Source organism: Fundulus heteroclitus, chromosome 4 (assembly GCF_011125445.2).
Source record: "Fundulus heteroclitus isolate FHET01 chromosome 4, MU-UCD_Fhet_4.1, whole genome shotgun sequence".
Classification (NCBI taxonomy): domain Eukaryota; kingdom Metazoa; phylum Chordata; class Actinopteri; order Cyprinodontiformes; family Fundulidae; genus Fundulus; species Fundulus heteroclitus.
The window spans coordinates 34,563,922-34,583,718 of NC_046364.1; the positions used below are offsets into that span (position 1 = coordinate 34,563,922).

The 19,797-nt window shown below is 41.6% G+C and overlaps 1 protein-coding gene across 6 annotated transcripts in view; it reads left to right on the top strand.

Annotated features, from left to right (window-relative positions):
• Positions 1–19,797, top strand: part of LOC105919702 (transcription initiation factor TFIID subunit 4) — a 140,261-nt gene that overhangs the window by 43,369 nt on the left and 77,095 nt on the right. For all 6 annotated transcript variants that reach the window (XR_004930942.1, XM_036136462.1, XM_036136463.1 and 3 more), the window contains 2 exons: positions 6,165–6,334; positions 11,373–11,503. Coding sequence is in view for 5 of the 6 variants with exons in the window: in XM_036136462.1 (XP_035992355.1) it covers positions 6,165–6,334; positions 11,373–11,503 (301 nt within the window). In the remaining variant the exon portion in view is untranslated. The remainder of the gene's footprint in view (positions 1–6,164; positions 6,335–11,372; positions 11,504–19,797) is intronic.

A 19,797-nucleotide genomic window follows, 5' to 3' on the forward strand; every position in this document is an offset into this window, starting at 1 on the left:
TGAACATCTTAAAATTTATGACCACATTACAACCGCTTGAGTATTTGTTATTTTAGTTAACACAAAGTAGGGCATAGTTGTGAAATTGAAGGTAAATAGTGAAACATTTTCAAAATGGTTTAGCATAAAAAACTTGTGTGGGCTGCTAATGTGTTTTCAGCGCCAACGAGTAAATGGCTACTTTCAGGTCTTCCAACAAATGTTCATTAGGACTTAGATTTGGACTTAGTTTTGGCCATTCCAAAACAGCAATATGCTTTGCAAAGTTTTTTCTACCAATCCTGCCATGTATTTAAGTAGGCATGGGCCCTTTATTTGATTCTGATGATATGATAACCCTAGGCAAAAACCTTATAATATTACGATTACAGCTCCAAATTTATTATTTTGAAATGTCTGCATTATAAAATAAATAAATAAATAAATGATAGATAAATAAATAAATAAATAAATAAAAATAAAAAAAATAAATGAAAAAATAAAAAAACAAGATAAAAAAGAAATGTCTTCATTTAAAAACAATAAAAGAAGGTTAATTGTTAAAAAATATATAAACATGGAACATAATACATATGCATTTCAAATAAATAATAAGATGGATGGAATTTTCTTTTTAAAAAAATTATTATAAATAAATGCAGTCATTAATGCGTTGTCATAATCAACTTTAAATGTCGTTGGAAGCTGTTATTAGATTACAGGCATAATGTCAAAATTTCACTCTCCTGCACGCTCTTACTCCTCTTTAGCGTGTGCGTTCATACTTGTCATTGTCGTTAAGCTGCATTGATAAAATAACAACAACATGCTTTGAAATTTAGAAAAATAAAGTGTACAACTGATAGGATAACTGTGTCCCACTGCTATAATTGCTAAGACAAATCAGGGTATACTGTGCGACGACAGTCATCTTTTTATTGAAGTAATGTATCATGTTGGGAGTTTTTACAGGGTTTTATATTCCGAAGTGGTGTTTGATGTGATGAAGATTATATGTAAAGCGTTATGTGCACACAGAAACAACAGAAATGTGTGCATACTTAATGCTGCTTGTCAAGACTTTGATCAACTGTTTTCCCTTATATGGGGCATTTTTTGACCAATCTGTATAATCTGACCCAATCTGTATAATCTGATGGAATTTGACTTTGGAAAGTGCCTTGAGATGACATGTTTCATGAATTGCCGCTATATAAATAAAATTGAATTGAATTGAAAATATGTGCATACGTAATGCGCCATCATCTCACATTTTCATATATATCAGACCACAGCACCTTCTTCTAGATGTTTGCTACTGTTTCCTTCGTGACTTGAGCAAAACTTAAAAACAGGACTTATTTTGTCTTTCTTTCTGCGCTCTTACTTTAAGTATCGATTTGGGGAGTATACTATTTATATTTGCCCGATCTCAGGATTCCCCAATCTCAGCTGCTTCTCTAATCAAAGCTTTTCTTCCTCACTCTTCTCGATTTATGGATGCATTAAACTGTGTTTAGGGGTATCTCCAAAGCTTTGGATTTTATTTTATAACCTCACTCAGCTTTAGGTGTCTCCATAACTTTAGTCCTAACCTCACTTCTGTGTTCCCAGGTTTATGTTTGTTCCCTAATGTGCTCTAACGAACCTCTCAGGCCTTCACAGAAATCTGTCTCTAAATTTAGATCAAACGAAACGCAGGTGAAATCTGTTTATTTAATAGTCAACTTCTGAAGGCAGTTGGTTGAACTTAATATGAAATAAGGGGCATCAGAGCAAAAGGGTTAGACAAAGTGCACTCCGCACTATTAAGAGTCATTCCAAAAAAAGTAAAAAACAAAGACTTTTTGAATTGAGAAAGCTACCTGGACAGGAAGCGAAACGTCTTCAACTACGGAAAACAAGTCCAGTTGCTTTGTTTTTTTTTACTTTTTTTGGAATGACCATGACCTGGATGACTGAGAATCTTCACCAGCATATTAAGAGTCATATTTTTAAAAACATATTCAGAACAATTTTAATTTTAATTTTCACTTCAAAGTAAAAAGAAAAAAAAAAAAACCCCACTGTGGCCTTTCATAAGTGTAGCTATAAAACCGTCGCAAACACGAGAAAAGAGTTGAATGGACGCTGCCCACTAGACTGGCAGCCTTCGTTGGCTTTAGTTTTGAGTTAATTCAGTCTCACAATAATTTCTCTCAAGTTGTTTAACAGGCAGCTTCGCTTCTGACCTGAGTAAACATGTCCACCAGCATGTTGTTGGTCGATTCTCTGCGAGGTTGCGATGAAGAATAATTGAGAGCCCTTGGTATACCACAGGGCATAGATCTACACGTGTTGTGTAGATTATCTCTGAAGGTTTAATTACAGTGATGGGGGCAAAAAAACCCCAAAAAAACAAGGGAGAGAAGAGAAAAGGTAAAAGTGTGTGGTGTTTTGGGAACTACTCTAATTGTCTTTGTCAACCTCCCGCCGGGGTGTCAGGTTTCATATCGGCTCTCTGCGGCCTCACAAGACGCAGTAGGGCCTCGGTAGGGCGGAGCTGGCTGACGGTTTGTGCCCGCTCCACGAGATGCCTGAAAGGACTCCATGGACCTGGCGCTGCAAACCTGCACTCACAACGGCGTAGCAGCACAAGCGCACACACCAACCTACAGCAGCGGGCGCGGACGTAAGCAACCACCGAGTTTGAGCCAGCGAGCGGCGAGAGGCCCACCCTGTGTGTCTTCTGTACGTCTTTGTTCTCCCTGTCAAAGACACTCAGGGAACCTGCTGCTTGCTTCGGGCCGGTCCTGTAAACACAACATGTCACCGCTCTGCTAATTCAGGCCAGAGTCACAATCGATACTTGCCAAGTGTAATGGGTTGTAGGGGAATTTTTTTTTTTTTGTGGTCTCAAATCAGAAGTAAACACGGAGGCAGGAAACGTTTCTGATGTTCCCGACTGCCGAGCGAAGCGACCGGAGCACAAGTTTGGCATTTGTGTTTTCTCCTGTCTTTGCTAAAATGCAATAACATCAAGACATTGTGAAGTCAACATTGCACCAGAGGAGAAATGATCAGGGCATAAAGAAAATACATAAGGAGGAGTTGCAGAGCAGTGTGTAAATAGAGCTTGTTGACTGTTGTTTATTGGGAATCCTCTGGAGCATCCTTACCTTGCAAACCCCTTCCAAACACTCTTCATCTCCCTGCCTTTCTAAGTGTTGACACTAATAGACCCTGGAATGAGAAGCCCGTGCCATTATGACCAAAGTATATCCCTATGAAGAAAAAAAAAAGAAGAAAAACTAATGCATAATTTCTTCCAGGCAAATATTCATGAGAAAAAAAAAATGGATCCCTGAGATATTTTTTTTCCAAGGAGTAAATGTTAATAATGTTGTGACATGAATACTGATATAGAAAGAGGATTTTAATGTTGAATATATGGTTTTTCATGCCTGGATACAGCCACAAACAGCTATTTGTAATGCGGATATAGCTTTTTTACTGTCGTTCTTAAAAAAAGAGAGCAAAGTTATTTTGCCTATGTGTGTTCGTCTGATCTGTGTCGTTGCAGTCTGTCCGGTCGAGCAGGCACGATGCTTCGTAGTCGTCCAAAACGGCCTCCATAGAGAAACAACTAACTTGTTTTTGGTTTTGCCAAGTTCTAAACATCCGCACATTACTCACAGGGATCAATTTAGATGTTAATTTTTTGCTTGGTAGAGTTGTTCTTTATTTATTTTGTCTTAAAGTTAGAGTGGACGTTTATGCCAAAAATGTAGGTAAGAAATGACCAAGTCAGCTTTTGAATAACTGCATGCAAAAATCCGTCTTACCTGCTCTTCTCCTCCGCAGGGGGATTGCATGGAAAAAATCTCCCAAATCCACTCTGGTCTTATTTCTTTTTTTCTTCTGAGGACTTCCTCTTCTTCTCATAAACTTGTAAGACAGTTCGCTTCTTGCGACTCTCAGCCATGTTCAAATTATACGGTGAGAGCAGCGGAGCTACAATGAACGGCTAACAAAGTTATTTACATTTGCTGGCACCCTGGTAAAGATGTATAAAAGCCTTAAAACTAAATTAATCATCAATTCAGTACTTTGTAGGACCACCTTTCACTGCAATTACAGCTGCAAGTTTAAAATCCAGATTGAATGTTGAAGATCCATGAATATCAGTTTCCAAGTTTTGACACAAGTCTAGACTTTCGCTGGGCCCTTCTAACACACAAATAGACCTCTGTGTGATATAAGTTATTCGACTGCATATCTGGCTGTATGTTGAGGGTTCTTGTTTGCTCCTGGAAGGTGAACCTCTGCCACAGTCTCGAGTCTTTTTCAGCCTTCAATAGATTTTCTTCCAGAACTGCCTTTTTAAAAAAAAACTCCATCCATCTGTCTATCATCTCTGACGTTATCCCTGCTGACAAAACAAAACACAAAACGCATACCCACATCACGATGCTCCCACCACCATGTATCACAGTGAGGATGGTGCATTCAAGGTGATGTGCATGTGTCAGTTTTCTTCTACACGTACTGTTTTACATCAAGGCCACAAATATTCAATTTTGGACTCATTTAAACCGAGCAGGGACCTCATGTTTGCTGTGTTCCCTATGCGGTTTGTGGCAAACCGCTACTGGGACTCTTCTTGTAGCTTTGTTTCATCATATGTTTATTCTTGCCACTCTTTCCATCTGTGAAGTAAATGACTAGTTGTCTATTAATGCAACTAATAGACAACATTGTGTTCTTTCCTTGTTGAGAAAGAACACAGTGGAGGGAAAAGATCCGTTTTAATAGCGGTTTGTTGTTGTTAGCGGGACTGTCAGTCTCTTACCGGATGACAACAGCTTAAACGAGGACTGCAGGGGATGTTTTGGGTCACGGTATACCTGAACTGCCTTTTTCTTCAATACACATTTGTGTAGATCAAGAGGATACATTTGCTGGTGACCGATTATCTTGCGGGCCTGTTTGACTACCTGGTTCAGCTTGTTCCTGTCTTTGGCGAGGAGGTTCCCATACCAGGAAACTATTTTAAAGGAGAAGACGATTTCAGTGTGTGCCCTATATACCTGTTGCTAGGTGTGTGTATTGGCGTTAAAGCCCCTGAGCTTTCTTAAGAGAAAGAGACATTGTTTAGGCTTTTTATACCCACAGTCGACATTTGGCTGGAAGCTCAGCTTGTCATTTATGATCGTTCCAAGGTATTTGAATTTAGTGACATGGTACACTGGCTGCCGTGTCATGGCAGCAGGTCTAAAAGAAGGCCTCGTGCCTGGTGCTCTTGACTTTCCTCTCTGGCATAAGTCCCTGGTTTTACGGACATTAAGGTCCAGGAAGCTGTCAGTGAACCAGGTAGAGAACTGGCCTATGTGCTGCAAACTAGACAGAGCTATAAGCATTCTTCAGACCAGGGCAATGTCATCAGCATATACACCAATATTAATTTGCAACCCGTTCGTGTACAGGGGAAACAGAAATGGAGATAAGTCACAACCTTGTGAAACACCCGTGTTCAGGACCTTGCAGTCTTATAGATCTTTATTATCACAGAGATGTTGAGATCTCTCTCTCTCTAGGAGCTCCCTGATGCCCAACACAAAGGAGCTGCTGACATTCAGGTCACACAGGCGCTTTGAAAGAATGTGCGGCAGAACCGTATTAAAAGCAAATAAGAATGTCTGAGGCTTATCTAAATGAATGCACTTTCTCCAGAACGGTTATAGAACCTCTACCCCTCAATTGTCCCAGTAAGCATATTGCATGGGATCCATGTTGTTGGCCACTAAGGTCATATTTTTTTACTCATCAGGCACCCTGTGCATTTCCTTTATAGAGGGGAAAAAGCTATTGATCTAAAGTAATTTAGATCTTTTGCACGATATTTTGAGCACAGAGTAAATGCATCACATTTTCCAAGCTTGTGAGAAAAATCCATCATTAAGAAACCTCTCAAACAATAACTAAATATGGGACCCAATTATGTGGCAATGTCCTTCAGATTATTGCCCTTAATTTTATCTGGCTGAGTAACTTTATGCTTGTAAACCTTTCAATAGGTATGCTATATTGGTGTGTTTTTTGTTTTTTATTTACTTTGGACAACCTTTTTATGTATAGTTTGATAAAAAAAACATATTTTTTTTAATAAAAAGCCTTATGTTAATCTTTAATCTTGCATATTACAGAGATGATGATGACATCAACGATGTGGCCTCCATGGCCGGGGTGAATCTGAACGAGGAGAGCGCCAGAATACTTGCAACCAATTCTGAACTGGTGGGAACGCAGATCCGGTCGTGTAAAGACGAGGCCTTTCTCCATCCGGGGCTGCTACACCGACGGATCCTGGAAACCGGTGAGACCTGTTCACATCACCCACCATGCAACACAGCAACGTCTTCACTAGAGATTTACTGATCTGAGTTAAGTGGGCGACTTTTGACCCGTGGTTTTTGTCAATCTTTCACCTGACTGTACATATGTAAGCCAATTTAAAACATTCTTTAAGAAGTATAAAATTAGAAGTTATAAGAAGAGCATTGCACATGTTTTTTTTTTTTTTTTTTTGCCTTGTTGCTGTGAAGTCATTAAGTATTTTTGCTATGGAGCCGATTCATGTCATAATGTTGTGTAGAAGTGTAGTTGCTATAAGGCAGAGTTCAACTTTTATTTGAAAAAAAAAAAAGAAAAGTCAAAATTATTACAGAGCTGATATTTCAAACAGGCTCAGTTTAGCATAAAAGCAATTAGCACAGTTAGAATTAAAATCGTTATAAAAGAAATTAGTCTCCTTATGTGAATTAAATGTAAACTAAGTCATAACCTTCACAATGAGATTAAATACTGCCAATATTTCGAAATAGAGGTTGAAGACTCAAAAGGGATAAAACAGAGCAAGGAACTTTGCTGAAATATGTTAAGCCTTTCTGTTATGTGCTAAAAGTCATTTCATTTTAAACACCTCACTGATGCTGCATATAGCTAACTTTATCTTTTTCCTTTAGTAACACCAAGACCATCAGCATGAAGATTATACGAAACAGGATTGATTTACAGTTTACATAAGAATGCATAAGCTGAATATATGTGTAATTTCTTTACCTAGTGGTACCCAGATGCCAGGCTAAAAGTGAAAACCCTTTCAGACATAAAAAGTGAAAACCATTGTAAACAGGAAGAAGAAAAATTTGTATAAAAAACAACTTTATGTTCACACACAACTCCTGGGATTGCTGCTGTTGTCCAGCTGTTGACCTTGTTTAAGCTGTCTGGTGCATTCGTGACACGAGCTGTGTGCTGTCCCTCAGGTTTAGCTTCTTCCTTTTCATAAATCCAGGATCATACTAACCAGGATCATAATCCTGGTTAATCCAGAATGATTAACCAGGATTCATTTTGGTAAACCAAAAAGTGCTTTCAACAGAGATATTGATCTGGGGGCGTAAAAAGAGGTTGATTCCTACAGATCATCTTTGTATGAAAAGGCCTTGCTCTGTTCATTTCTAATGAAATTAACAGAAAAGCCACACCTCCATTCAATATTACCTTAATAAAAAGGTGTTGTTATCAAAAAAAAACTCTTATCTGTTTGTAGTAATAGACCATGATGGGCTTCAAGATGGTGCAATAGCATGTATGTAGTGTCATCCTCTATATATGGTGGTGCCTTCATGTTTTAGAGGATGTGACTCAAATTCTTTTGTGTAATAAAAAAGGCATTTGAAAATGACTAATGCACTTTTTAGAAAAAAAAAAAGAAAAGATGATTATGATTAATTATGTTTAATACTATTTTGATTTTGTAGCTCTAAAATACATTTAGTTTTTGCATAGGCTCCATACTGAGCCTATGCAAATATGCATATATAATATGCATATATATATGTGTATATATATATATATATATATATATATATATATATATATATATATATATATATATATATATATATATATATATGTATAAACCTAATATAAGTGTTACTACTCCACATAAAACTTAGCCTAGCATCTTTCTCCTGTGTAACGGATCAAAAAACACAGGCCGTAATTCCACGAGACGGGGAGCCTGGCGCCCTCATCTTGTTTCATCTCAATTAAAGTATCTTTAGTGCAGCGTGGAGGCCTGCAGGTCATGTTTCGTTACGTGGACTCTTGGCATGGTTGTTATTCCGTCACCTTGGGGTAGAGGGGTTGTTTTAAGATATAAATCTTTCTTCGGGGGAGAACACAGCATGAGACGGGGCAGGAGGCTAGGGTGCCCCCTGCTGGGGAAGTGGCACTTATGCAGCTTTGTTGTGTCAGTGATTGGTCTCTGTGCGCTCCCAGCTGACAGCAGTCCAAGGGAGGCTCCCCCAGCCTGCCAGCTCTACTCAATCAGAGAAATGCTGCTGCTCCTCCTCTCCTGTACAACCTTTTTATTTTAACCATATTAGTATCCTAAATTCATCATGATTATTTCCTCCCTTCATGAAATATACATTATTGAAAATTTCCTTAATTATATCTCAACAGTTTTCAGTATAAACGTTCAGGTTCCCCTGATCTGTTTTCTTATTATAGTGTGTTTTTTTGTGTTCTTGCTCCACTCTCTTATTTATTCCCCACAAACAAACACTTGAGCCAGGCGTCCTTCAGCAAACTTCTCTCCACCTCCCCTGATTCGTCTCCAGGCATGTTCACAACATGGGAGGGACCCAGAACACAGCTGGAGTTCTCTAGAAAAGACTCCTCAAAGTAACGATAGTCCCCTTCTACCTTACGGGTCCATGTACACTCTTGAGGACATGCGGTGGTGCTTGAAAATGTTTTCTGAAAATGTGGTGGGTATACGTTCTTCTACTGTATAAGAAGAGGTTAAACAAATAAATCTGATCACTTGTTTCTCCAACATATGGTTAGCAGACGGAACCGTTTTTTGAATTCCAATACGAAACTAGACTTTGTGTTCTCTTTTCACTGACGATTAACCACATTGAAGGGCAAGTAAAAATAAATAATTGAGTGCCTTGGAAAAGTATTCACATCCATTTAACTTTTTCACATTTAGTCAGGTTACAAAAAAACTTTAATGTATGTCACTGAGTCTTAATGTGACAGAGCAACAACACATAGTGCAGAAGTGTGAAGTGGAAACGAAGCTATAAATGGTTTTTAACATTTTTTTTAACAAGGGTGGCATTTATTCTCCCATTGCGATTATAGCGGCAAGACTTTGTGGAGTCTGGAGACAGGTTCTTCTTTAGGAAATTAGCTCATACTTGCAGAAAACCAAACCCAACGTGTGGCTGTAACACCGCTAAATGCAAGAAAAGTTCAATAGCTACCTTTGCATGGCACCATGTTTTATGAGACCAATGGATGATTCATCAGAGGAGTTTACATCACATTAATTATTAGGATTTATGACACTAACATGGACGCTGTTCTGTGGTGTCTCTGCATTTGGGGCATTTGGGGCCAGTGGGGCCTGGGCCCACCAGAAGTCGCTGTGGAGATCTATGTTCGCAATAATCTATGGGACATGATGGTTCTTTATAGAGCAATATTGTAAAAAATACCGATTCCCTCACCAATAAAATTCTGGTATAAACATTTGTGTCTATATATCTAAGTTTACTAGAATACTGACAAAGCTTAGTAGGCTAAATCCTCTTAAGGTGTCTTGATATTGGGGCTGGCTCACCAAGGTCTGTTTACATAACAACAACATCTGAAATCGCAGTGTGCATGCCCAACATGCTCTCAGTAGACAGTTGTGGGGCACAAATCATGTGGCCCCAAGTTTGGATCGTCCAATCAAAATGCTGGAAGTGTACATGTTACGTTTACATTCTGCCAAATAGTGTGCGACCATCTAGGCAAGGCAAATTTATTTGTATAGCACATTTCAGTACCAATTTTTCAGTATTGGAAAATAAAAACAGAATAAAAGCAAGTTGAAAAAAAAAACAATTGGAATAAAATGTAGGAAAATTTAAACAAAAATAAAAACTACAAGCAAATATTATTCTAGTCTTGATTGTCCTCACTGGCTCATTGAAAGATTGATGTGAATCTTTTCTGTTCAATAAATGAACAATATGAGTGAGCCTTTATTGGTCATTTTATGTATAAAAATTTAATTACATTTAGCTTATATAAAATGGATTTTCTAGTGTGTTGGTTTATGCTAATTTATCTGTTTTATTTAGAATTGATCAAAGTCAGGTTGTATGCATCACAAAAAAATAGTTGCCGCTAATAGGTGTTGATCTTTTGTTAATTTTTGTTCATTTATGACTCCATCTTTAGCAGTTTTAACTATCATGGTCACTCTTGTGGAGTTTTACAGCTATCAGACATAGGAATTTCCCTACGAAACTACAATTGTGGATTTCTTATTCCCATATCTAATATTTCCAACATGTTTCCCGGCACTCTAGTAAGAGTGAATGGTGACCACTGAGCCACATTCACCTGTCAACGCTCACACATTAATACGCAGATCAGTAGGTAAGTTAGTGTTAAATGCATTGCCAAGAGGCACATTGACATGTGACAGGACGAAGCCGGAATTGAACCTACAACTTTCCCATTGAACCACAGTCGCCCAACACCCAGAGCGTTAAGGCTTTTGTTGATCATTAGCCTGTTCTATTTCTAGGTAAAGTATTATAATTAGTGCAAGCTCCAGAAAGAGTTTTTGCTCACAGTAATTTCTCTCTTTCTGTAGCCGAGTCTGCTAAACTTTTTCTGAAATATTAATGTCCCAGAAAGATTGTATTTTTAGGGAGCGAAAGCCTGTTAGCAGTTTTCTGTGACCTCGTGACATTGCCACATGTGTTGCCACTGCAATTATAACAGTAAGAGGGCTCCCTCCATTTATTTCAAAGCTTGAGCAGTTGAAGAGTGTATGTATTGTTCGGCTGATTTAAATAATTGGTGTGGTTTACTTAAAAGGGTGCCAGAGAGAAAATTATGTTAATGGAATAATTTAAAAGGAAGTTGGAAACAGATAGTAACCCTACCAAAGTCTGTCCTCCTCTCTTTTGTTATGTCTTGAGATGAATTTCGCTCCAAGGAAACTAAATTATCCTTCTGCGGAAAGAGATGGTCAATGTCGTTTGCACACTGGAAGGGGCTCAGCTAGTAAAACCACTCTGGGATTCACACTAAGACTGAAATAAATTAACATTTCTGTGTGATGACTCCTTTATCTGGAAGTTAATTACCCATAATAATCGTAAAAGTTCCCCCTGTGTGTGGACGCGATACAGGAGATGTGTCTATATTGTGGGAATGCTGGTCTTTTGCATCGGTTGTTGCTTGATTTACTTGATAAATATGTTTCTGTATAAAAAAAGGCCTAATTTGAGGTGTTGCATTTAACGATACGTATATCTCCTTCACAGCTAAAAAGTTTGGAGTGACGGAGGTTCCCATGGAAGCCGTGACATTCATCTCACACGCCACACAGTCACGACTCCGAACTTTGGTAGAAAAGGTTTCTATCATCGCACAGCATCGACTCGACTCATGTAAGGTAGGAAGAAATGCAAATACGGCATCTTTCAAAAGTTTTCTTGCATCCTTGACTTTTGTTTTTTCCACATTTTGTTGTGTTACAATCACAAACTTCCATGTATGTTATTGAGATTTTATGTGGTACACCAACACAAAATACCAGTATATAAGTGTGAAATGCAATAAAGTTACAATAAAATTGTGGTTTACTATTTTCTTTAAAAAACAAATTGTACTCAGCCCTAGGGCTGGATGATATAGGAAAAAAGCATATTGATAAAATAGAAATCATATCGATCGATGTCGATAATTATCAACAAATTCAAAACATGTATTTGAAGTGCAGCTCTGACCGTTTTATGCTGTTGCTTAGCGATCAATTTTTAGATACAGATACAAACACTGAATTCAAACTCAACCTTTTATTGAACCAACTTTTTACCAAAACTGCAAGTTTTTAAAAAAGAATGCATGCTCTCTGAACTCTTTGAAGGGGGCGGAGTTTGGTGAGGGGTCTTCATTTGTGATTGGTTGGGAGGATGTAATGACTGTAATATTAACCTACACGGCTAGAATGCAAAAGGAAGCAAAACTGTTACTCTATTAAACATTTTATTGAACCCTTTTTTCTTTCATCTATATACGTCTATCGATCAATATATATCGTTATCAAATTATCATCCAGCCCTACTCAGCCCCATTTACTCTTTAATAAAATCCAGTGCAAACAACTTTCGTTTCTACTGACTTGAAATGCAACTTGAGCTTTATTCAGAGAAACTGTCAAGAAGCCCATGGTTACTCTGGAGGAGCTGCGGAGATCCAGAGCTCAGATGGAAGAAAGTGTTGACAGTGCAACTTTTAGTTGTGCACTCAAAATCAAATTTTTAGCAAGAAGAAAGCCGTTGTTGAAAGAAAACCATAATAAGCCCCTTTGCATTTTGCCACATTTCTATTTGTAAAGCACATTTAAATACACACAGTCGTTGGTTAAAAAAGAACTGGCTAATCAGTGCAGAGCAGACATAAAACCGCAATTCAATTAAACAAAAACAACAACAACAAAAGTCTTGGAACAACATAACCATAAACAAAAAAAAAAGTGGTCATGATTCCCCTTCAAACTGAGTCAAAAGACAGGTAGGGACACACCAAACGTGAAAACTGGTGGTTTGGTCACATGAGATTGAAAATGTGATGGTCGTGTCCTGGTTTATAGTTGTGCCGTATTCTTTCTACTTGCAGGGGATTTATTGATCAGTGAGACGTTCAAAGCTTAGGATATTGTTTTCAAACCTGACCCTGCTTTAAAGTCTCCATAAATTTAGCCCTGACCTGTCGTTTGTGTTCCATTTATTCTTAATTATGCATTATCTTATGTAAGTGTAGCTCATACAATCCCAATAAAATGCATTAAGTTTCAGTTTAATGTGACAAAATGTGAAAACACTCCAGGACGATGGCTTTTGCAAGGCACTGTATCTTAAGAAGACCTGTCATATCATATTATACTCATTTTTGTTTGTTGTTTTGTCTACATTAATGGAACATTATGCTTTAAACTTAATGCCTGCATGTTAGGCAGGCACCTTTGCTGTCAGCTTTTAAATAATTTTTAAAGACTCAGCTTTTTTTCCTTGGCCTTCAACACAGCTTGAATTGTTTGTTTTTCTCTCATGAGTCAGCTGTGTATTTTGTTTTTACGTCTGTTTTATTTTATTTTTTATTATTTGTTTTATTGATATGTGCAGCACTTTGGTCAACAAAATGTTGTTTTTTTTTAAATGTGCTTTAATAAATAAATTGGATTTGGATTAGAAACTTATTCATTTTCTGAATTCCCTGCTGTTATCAATTTTTTATATATCAAAATAGACATTTTGGTCAAATCCTGTGTAAGTTTTGGCATTCATTTATGTGTCACTCTGTTAAGATCCTGCCAGATAATTCCCTTTTGATGAGGCCTAATCTTTAACTAGACCATTCTTTTGTACATTTATTAACGTGACAATGAATAATTGTTCAAGTTCAAGTTTTAGAATATAGTTCTTAGGTATACAGAGGAATTAATGGTTACAACCCAAACTATCAGTGATGGTAAAAAGTGGTATTATGCTGTGTTTTGTTTTCAGTAGACAAGGCATGCGTTACAGCCAAGCATATTTTGTTAGAGTTTTATGACAGAAGAGTATTTGTGGTGGTAACCCTTCAAACTTATCTTCTCTTTTTTTTTTTTTTACTTTCCTGTCATGAACGTCACCGTTTAGTATTCAAACTAGGACTGTACGGTCTTACCCTGAGGGAATCTGCTCAGACGTCACTAATGATAGGAAGTTATAGTATTGTTTACCGTAGCTGATTTTTGTCATGATGGCAACCCTGGATAACAGTGAAAAACTGTGAGTTTTGTGCTCTACTGAATGTTTCCATTTATGACAGATTTTCAAAGCTCTGTAATGAACTTTTCAGCAATTGTTATATCCTCTTTTATCATCATCACAATTAATGCCACAACATATTGTAATAAAATGTTAAGCCTTTGTTTCGGATCCCTAATGTCCACTCCTGGTATGATTTAGCTTCTGTTTTGGATATTTTCAGATCACGAATAATCTTATGAATAATGACAGAGTTCAGATTGTATTGGAAATGCCTTTCTAGCCATCAGCCATTGCTTGTTTTTCAGCCACTCTTTGAATTTTGCCAGGTGGACAGAGTTTAGTTTGTTATTCATTCTTTTTGGACGACTTGGTTAAGATATGTTCTTAAGATATATGTTAATATATATGTTTATGATCTAAGGAACTGAAATTATTGGCCATAGATCCAAATCATGTTAACTCAACCAATGTTTTCGAAAGTACAACCTGAACTGTAAATTACAATTTGAAAATCTGTTGAAATCCTGGCCATGGCTCTTTTGTACATGAAGCTATCACTCGACTGAGATGGATAAAACGCTGTGAACAAACCATCTGATCTGGCAAGATTTACATATTTGTTTTATTTAGTCCAGATCAACACTTGTTCTGGTTTTCAGATGTTCACCATATGTGTGCAAAGGCTATCAGTGGAAAGTATTTGGTTTTATTCGCCCGAGGCCACCCTTTACTTCTCTTAATTTTCCTGCTTTCTGTCTCCCTGTTTTCTGTCCATGTTTTTTTTGTAATTCAATGAAGGTTAGTTACATACAAATAATAATAATAATAAAACTTGTTACATCCTCCTCTGCAGTAAGACTTTTTGTCATGATTTGGGTTTTGTCTTGGTTCAGGTTATCCGTTTTATTTAAGTTTCTGCTTTTGGGTTCTTTCTTGTTTTGGCTTTGTTTTAGACGCGTTGTTCTGTTTAGATTAACTGTTGTTTACCTGTCACTTTATCAGCTCGGTTTGTTCTCCCCTCAGCAATCAGTCAGCTCCCTTGCCCTGATTAGTTCCACCTGCTCACTTGTGATTAGTCTTCACTCCTGTTCACCTGCTCACTCCCCTATATAGTCCTGCCACAAACTCCTGCAATCTGCCAGATCAATTCAAACCACATGGTGAGTCTTATCCAGCGTTTTATTTTTGATAGCCCTGTTGATTGCTTACCTGTTTTTCTGACCTGGACCGGCCTTGGGATATTGTGAGTTTTGCCTTAGCCTTATCTGTACTTCTGCCTTTTTGGATTGCCATTTTGTGTACCGGATTTTGGACTGCCTTTTTGACCATTGAGCCTTGCCTGTCCCTGATCATTAATAAATCCTGTTCTTTTGCTTAAAAACCTCTCTTGTCTGGCTGAATACTGGGTCCTCTGTCTCTGATTCCTGACAGATTGATCTGGCCTAAAAACCGGACCCATCGCCAGATAAGTCTGGGGTATTTTTCTTTTTTTTCCCTGTTTTTTCTTTTTTCTTAACATGAACCCGCCGCCGGTCTGTACCTCACTCTCCGGCAGAGCCATGTTGCAAGGAGGCTCACTGGAAGGTTCTAGACTGGCGTTCTGTCCCCCTGGTGTTGGTCCCAGACGCTATCGCAGCAGCAGCAGCAGCAGTCTGGATTACTCACCCAGAAACTCCAATCATGGGTTTTTTCCTGACCCAAGATTGTTTGTAGATGTTGAGGCTGATATTATTGCTGATCTCCGGCCTGATCTTTTTCTCAACCCAGACCAGTTTCCGGTTTACATGGAGGAGGAGGCGTGGCCGCCAGCACATATTCACGGGGAGTCATCTCCACAGGCAGAGGCTGGTCTGCTGCGCTCCCGTTCAGGTCAGCCCCGTAAACGCCACCATAGAGCTGCTAAACAGAGCTTAGTCTCTTTAGCTAGTCAGTCTGACAGTTTTACTCAGCCTCCATCGGCTCCTGAATCCATTATGGAGGGTCCGTCTCCATCCAAGACCCGAGAGGGGGCGTTGGATGGCCTTCCGGCGAAGACTCAGGAGGGTCCGTCGCCGATCTGCGACGTGGAGACCCAGGGGGGTCCGTCGCCGATCTGTGACGCTTATGTTCGGGCTCTGGAAAATAAAATAAGGACTTTTGCCCCCATTATTAAGAACCTCAGGGAGGTCCTTGCAACCCGTCCCTCACCGACTCTGGAGAGAGAGTTAAGGGAGGTAGAGGGGCATTATAGATCGGCCCTACGGTTCTTGTGCAGCCGACCCACATCTGTCCCCGGGGGTCCGACCGACGCCTCGGCTCCTGCCTCTGTCCTGGAGGACCCATCCTCAGCCTCAGTTCCAGTGCCGTCTCCCCGCAGCTTTAAAGCAGCACAGTCTCCGCAGCCGGCCCAAGACGCTGCAACCCAGGAGGGTCCGCAGCCGGCCCAAGACGCTGCAACCCAGGAGGGTCTGCAGCCGGCCCAAGACGCTGCAACCCAGGAGGGTCCGCAGCCGGCCCAAGACGCTGCAACCCAGGAGGGTCCGCAGCCGGCCCAAGACGCTTGGACCCAGGAGGGCCCGCAGCCGGCCCAAGACGCTTGGACCCAGGAGGGCCCGCAGCCGGCCCAAGACGCTTGGACCCAGGAGGGCCCGCAGCCGGCCCAAGACGCTTGGACCCAGGAGGGCCCGCAGCCGGCCCGCGACGTGGGAACCCAGGAGGGTCCGCCGCCAGTCTGCGACGTGGGAACCCAGGAGGGTCTGCCGCCAGTCTGCGACGTGGGAACCCAGGAGGGTCTACCACTGGTCCACGAGGAGGGGGTTCAGACGAGCCCTCTGCCAGGCCGCAACTCTGGGGCTCATCGGGACACTGGTCGTCGTGGCCCCCGTCCAGACGACAAGCGTCGTCGTGGCCCCCGTCCAGACGACAAGCGTCGTCGTGGCCCCCGTCCAGACGACAAGCGTCGTCGTGGCCCCCGTCCAGACGACAAGCGTCGTCGTGGCCTCCGTCCAGACGACAAGCGTCGTCGTGGCCCCCGTCCAGACGACAAGCATCGGGTTTCTCGGCGAGAAGACAAGCTCCCAGAGCCCCATGGAGACTTGGAGATCCCTGGGCCTCTTCTAAAGCTCTTGCCCCCGCACCTTCGGCTAGACAGCCATTTTTCCAAGTGGCTGAACAGACTATCTTTGTCGGAGGTGTTGGAGGGGCTCCTGCTGAGGTTCCTGATTTCTAAGAGTCTGCCTAAACCTGAAGCTGAAGCCTGTAGCCAGGCCCCGTCTGATCCTGAAGCCTGTAGCCAGGCCCCGTCTGATCCTGAAGCCTGTAGCCAGGCCCCGTCTGATCCTGAAGCCTGTAGCCAGGCCCCGTCTGATCCTGTAGCCTGTAGCCAGGCCCCGTCTGATCCTGAAGCCTGTAGCCAGGCCCCGTCTGATCCTGAAGCCTGTAGCCAGGCCCCGTCTGATCCTGAAGCCTGTAGCCAGGCCCCGTCTGATCCTGAAGCCTGTAGCCAGGCCCCGTCTGATCCTGAAGCCTGTAGCCAGGCCCCGTCTGATCCTGAAGCCTGTAGCCAGGCCCCGTCTGATCCTGAAGCCTGTAGCCAGGCCCCGTCTGAACCTGTAGCCTGTAGCCAGGCGCCTCCTGAACCTGTAGCCTGTAGCCAGGCGCCTCCTGAACCTGTAGCCTGTAGCCAGGCGCCTCCTGAACCTGAAGCCCGTAGCGAGGCGCCTCTTCTAGCCTTTAGTCCGGCGCCAGGTTCTGCTCTTTCTCTCTCCAGGCGTCGGTTCCTGAAGGTCCTGTTCCGCCGCCGGCCTCCGAGGTTGCTGGTCCGCCGCCGGCCTCCGAGGTTGCTGGTCCGCCGCCGGCCTCCGAGGTTGCTGCTCCGTCGCCGGCCTCCGAGAGACCTGCTTCGCCACCGGCCGCCGGACATCTTTGTCAACCGGGGCCGTCCTACAAGACACCCGCCGGATTACCCGTCTTACAGGGGCCGTCCGCCGGAGAACCTGACACGCCTAGGCCGTCCGCCGGAGAACCTGACACGCCGAGGCCGTCCTTCGGGACGTCCGCCGGAGAACCTGACACGCCGAGGCCGTCCTTCGGGACGTCCGCCGGAGAACCTGACACGCCGAGGCCGTCCTTCGGGACGTCCGCCGGAGAACCTGACACGCCCAGGCCGTCCTTCGGGACGTCCGCCGGAGAACCTGACTCGCCGAGGCCGTCCTCCTGGACGCCCACCTGAGAACTTAACTCGTCGTGGGTTGTTTAGTTTGTATTTGGACATTTGTTTTACTCTAGCCCTCCGTCCTGTACCACCCTCCACCCACCCGGTCTAGTCTGTTTTTGTTTATTATTTGTCTTGTTTAAAGGACGTCTGGTATCCGTCCTTGAGGGAGGGGCTCTGTCATGATTTGGGTTTTGTCTTGGTTCAGGTTATCCGTTTTATTTAAGTTTCTGCTTTTGGGTTCTTTCTTGTTTTGGCTTTGTTTTAGACGCGTTGTTCTGTTTAGATTAACTGTTGTTTACCTGTCACTTTATCAGCTCGGTTTGTTCTCCCCTCAGCAATCAGTCAGCTCCCTTGCCCTGATTAGTTCCACCTGCTCACTTGTGATTAGTCTTCACTCCTGTTCACCTGCTCACTCCCCTATATAGTCCTGCCACAAACTCCTGCAATCTGCCATATCAATTCAAACCACATGGTGAGTCTTATCCAGCGTTTTATTTTTGATAGCCCTGTTGATTGCTTACCTGTTTTTCTGACCTGGACCGGCCTTGGGATATTGTGAGTTTTGCCTTAGCCTTATCTGTACTTCTGCCTTTTTGGATTGCCATTTTGTGTACCGGATTTTGGACTGCCTTTTTGACCATTGAGCCTTGCCTGTCCCTGATCATTAATAAATCCTGTTCTTTTGCTTAAAAACCTCTCTTGTCTGGCTGAATACTGGGTCCTCTGTCTCTGATTCCTGACACTTTTACTGTTTCTTTAATCAGAATCCAGATATCAGCAACGCAAATTACATTTTCTTATTTTAATGTTAGGCCTTAAATATTTTGAAGATATCCAGGGTGTCTATACTAGGTCTTAAACCTCATTTTATTTATTAATCTTTGTTTCAGTGTACTGGATTCACATCCCAGAGTGAAGAAATAGCAACCTGAGTTAGTTGTATTTAAGTTATTTAGTTTATTAAGCAAAGCTCTTGCAATTAATAGAATAATCAAGTTTCTAAGTTAACCTTTTACACACACATCTCATCCCAACAAAAGTTGGGTCAAAATAGGTCAAAATGTAACTTTTATTGTTTTTTTTTCTCTTAATGCAGTGAAGCAGTTGCTCAATAACATGACCCTAGCCAGATGTATTTCGTTCCGCCTAGCTCCACTCACATCCATCTGGGACCTCTCCATAGGAATTGCCTTTTTTGAAGGCTGGGCCTTATCAAAAATCCTTGCATATGATTGGATAAGCCACTTGTCTGTCATCTTTATCGACGTGCTATTTCAACCAGTCACACCGAAGCTAACCCGTGACGCTGTGAGAGCGACGCAGGAAAAAAACAAAACTTTTTTTTTTTCGAAATGTGGCTCTAATGTCACGCGTTTTATTGACAGTGAGCTGACAGGAAAAGGGGGGAAGACAGGCGGCAAAGCACCACGGGTCGGAGTCGATCCCGGGCCGACCGCGTCGAGGACTAAAGGCCTCCTAACATGGTTCGAGCTAACCGCTCCGACACGGGCGCAAAACAAAACTTGCCAAATCCGGTCGGGAGAAGGCCGAAAACATCGTTTCCACCAACAAAAGCCTTCAGAGCCGTTCTCTGATGTTCTTTCAATGAAACCATATTAGGTAGATTGGACAACACGGAAGAAATAGCATCAATGTTAACGCTTGCTTCCTTGATGCGAGCCACCATTGTTGTTGGAATCTCACGGTCGCTTCTCCACTACGTCACATCCATTAAAC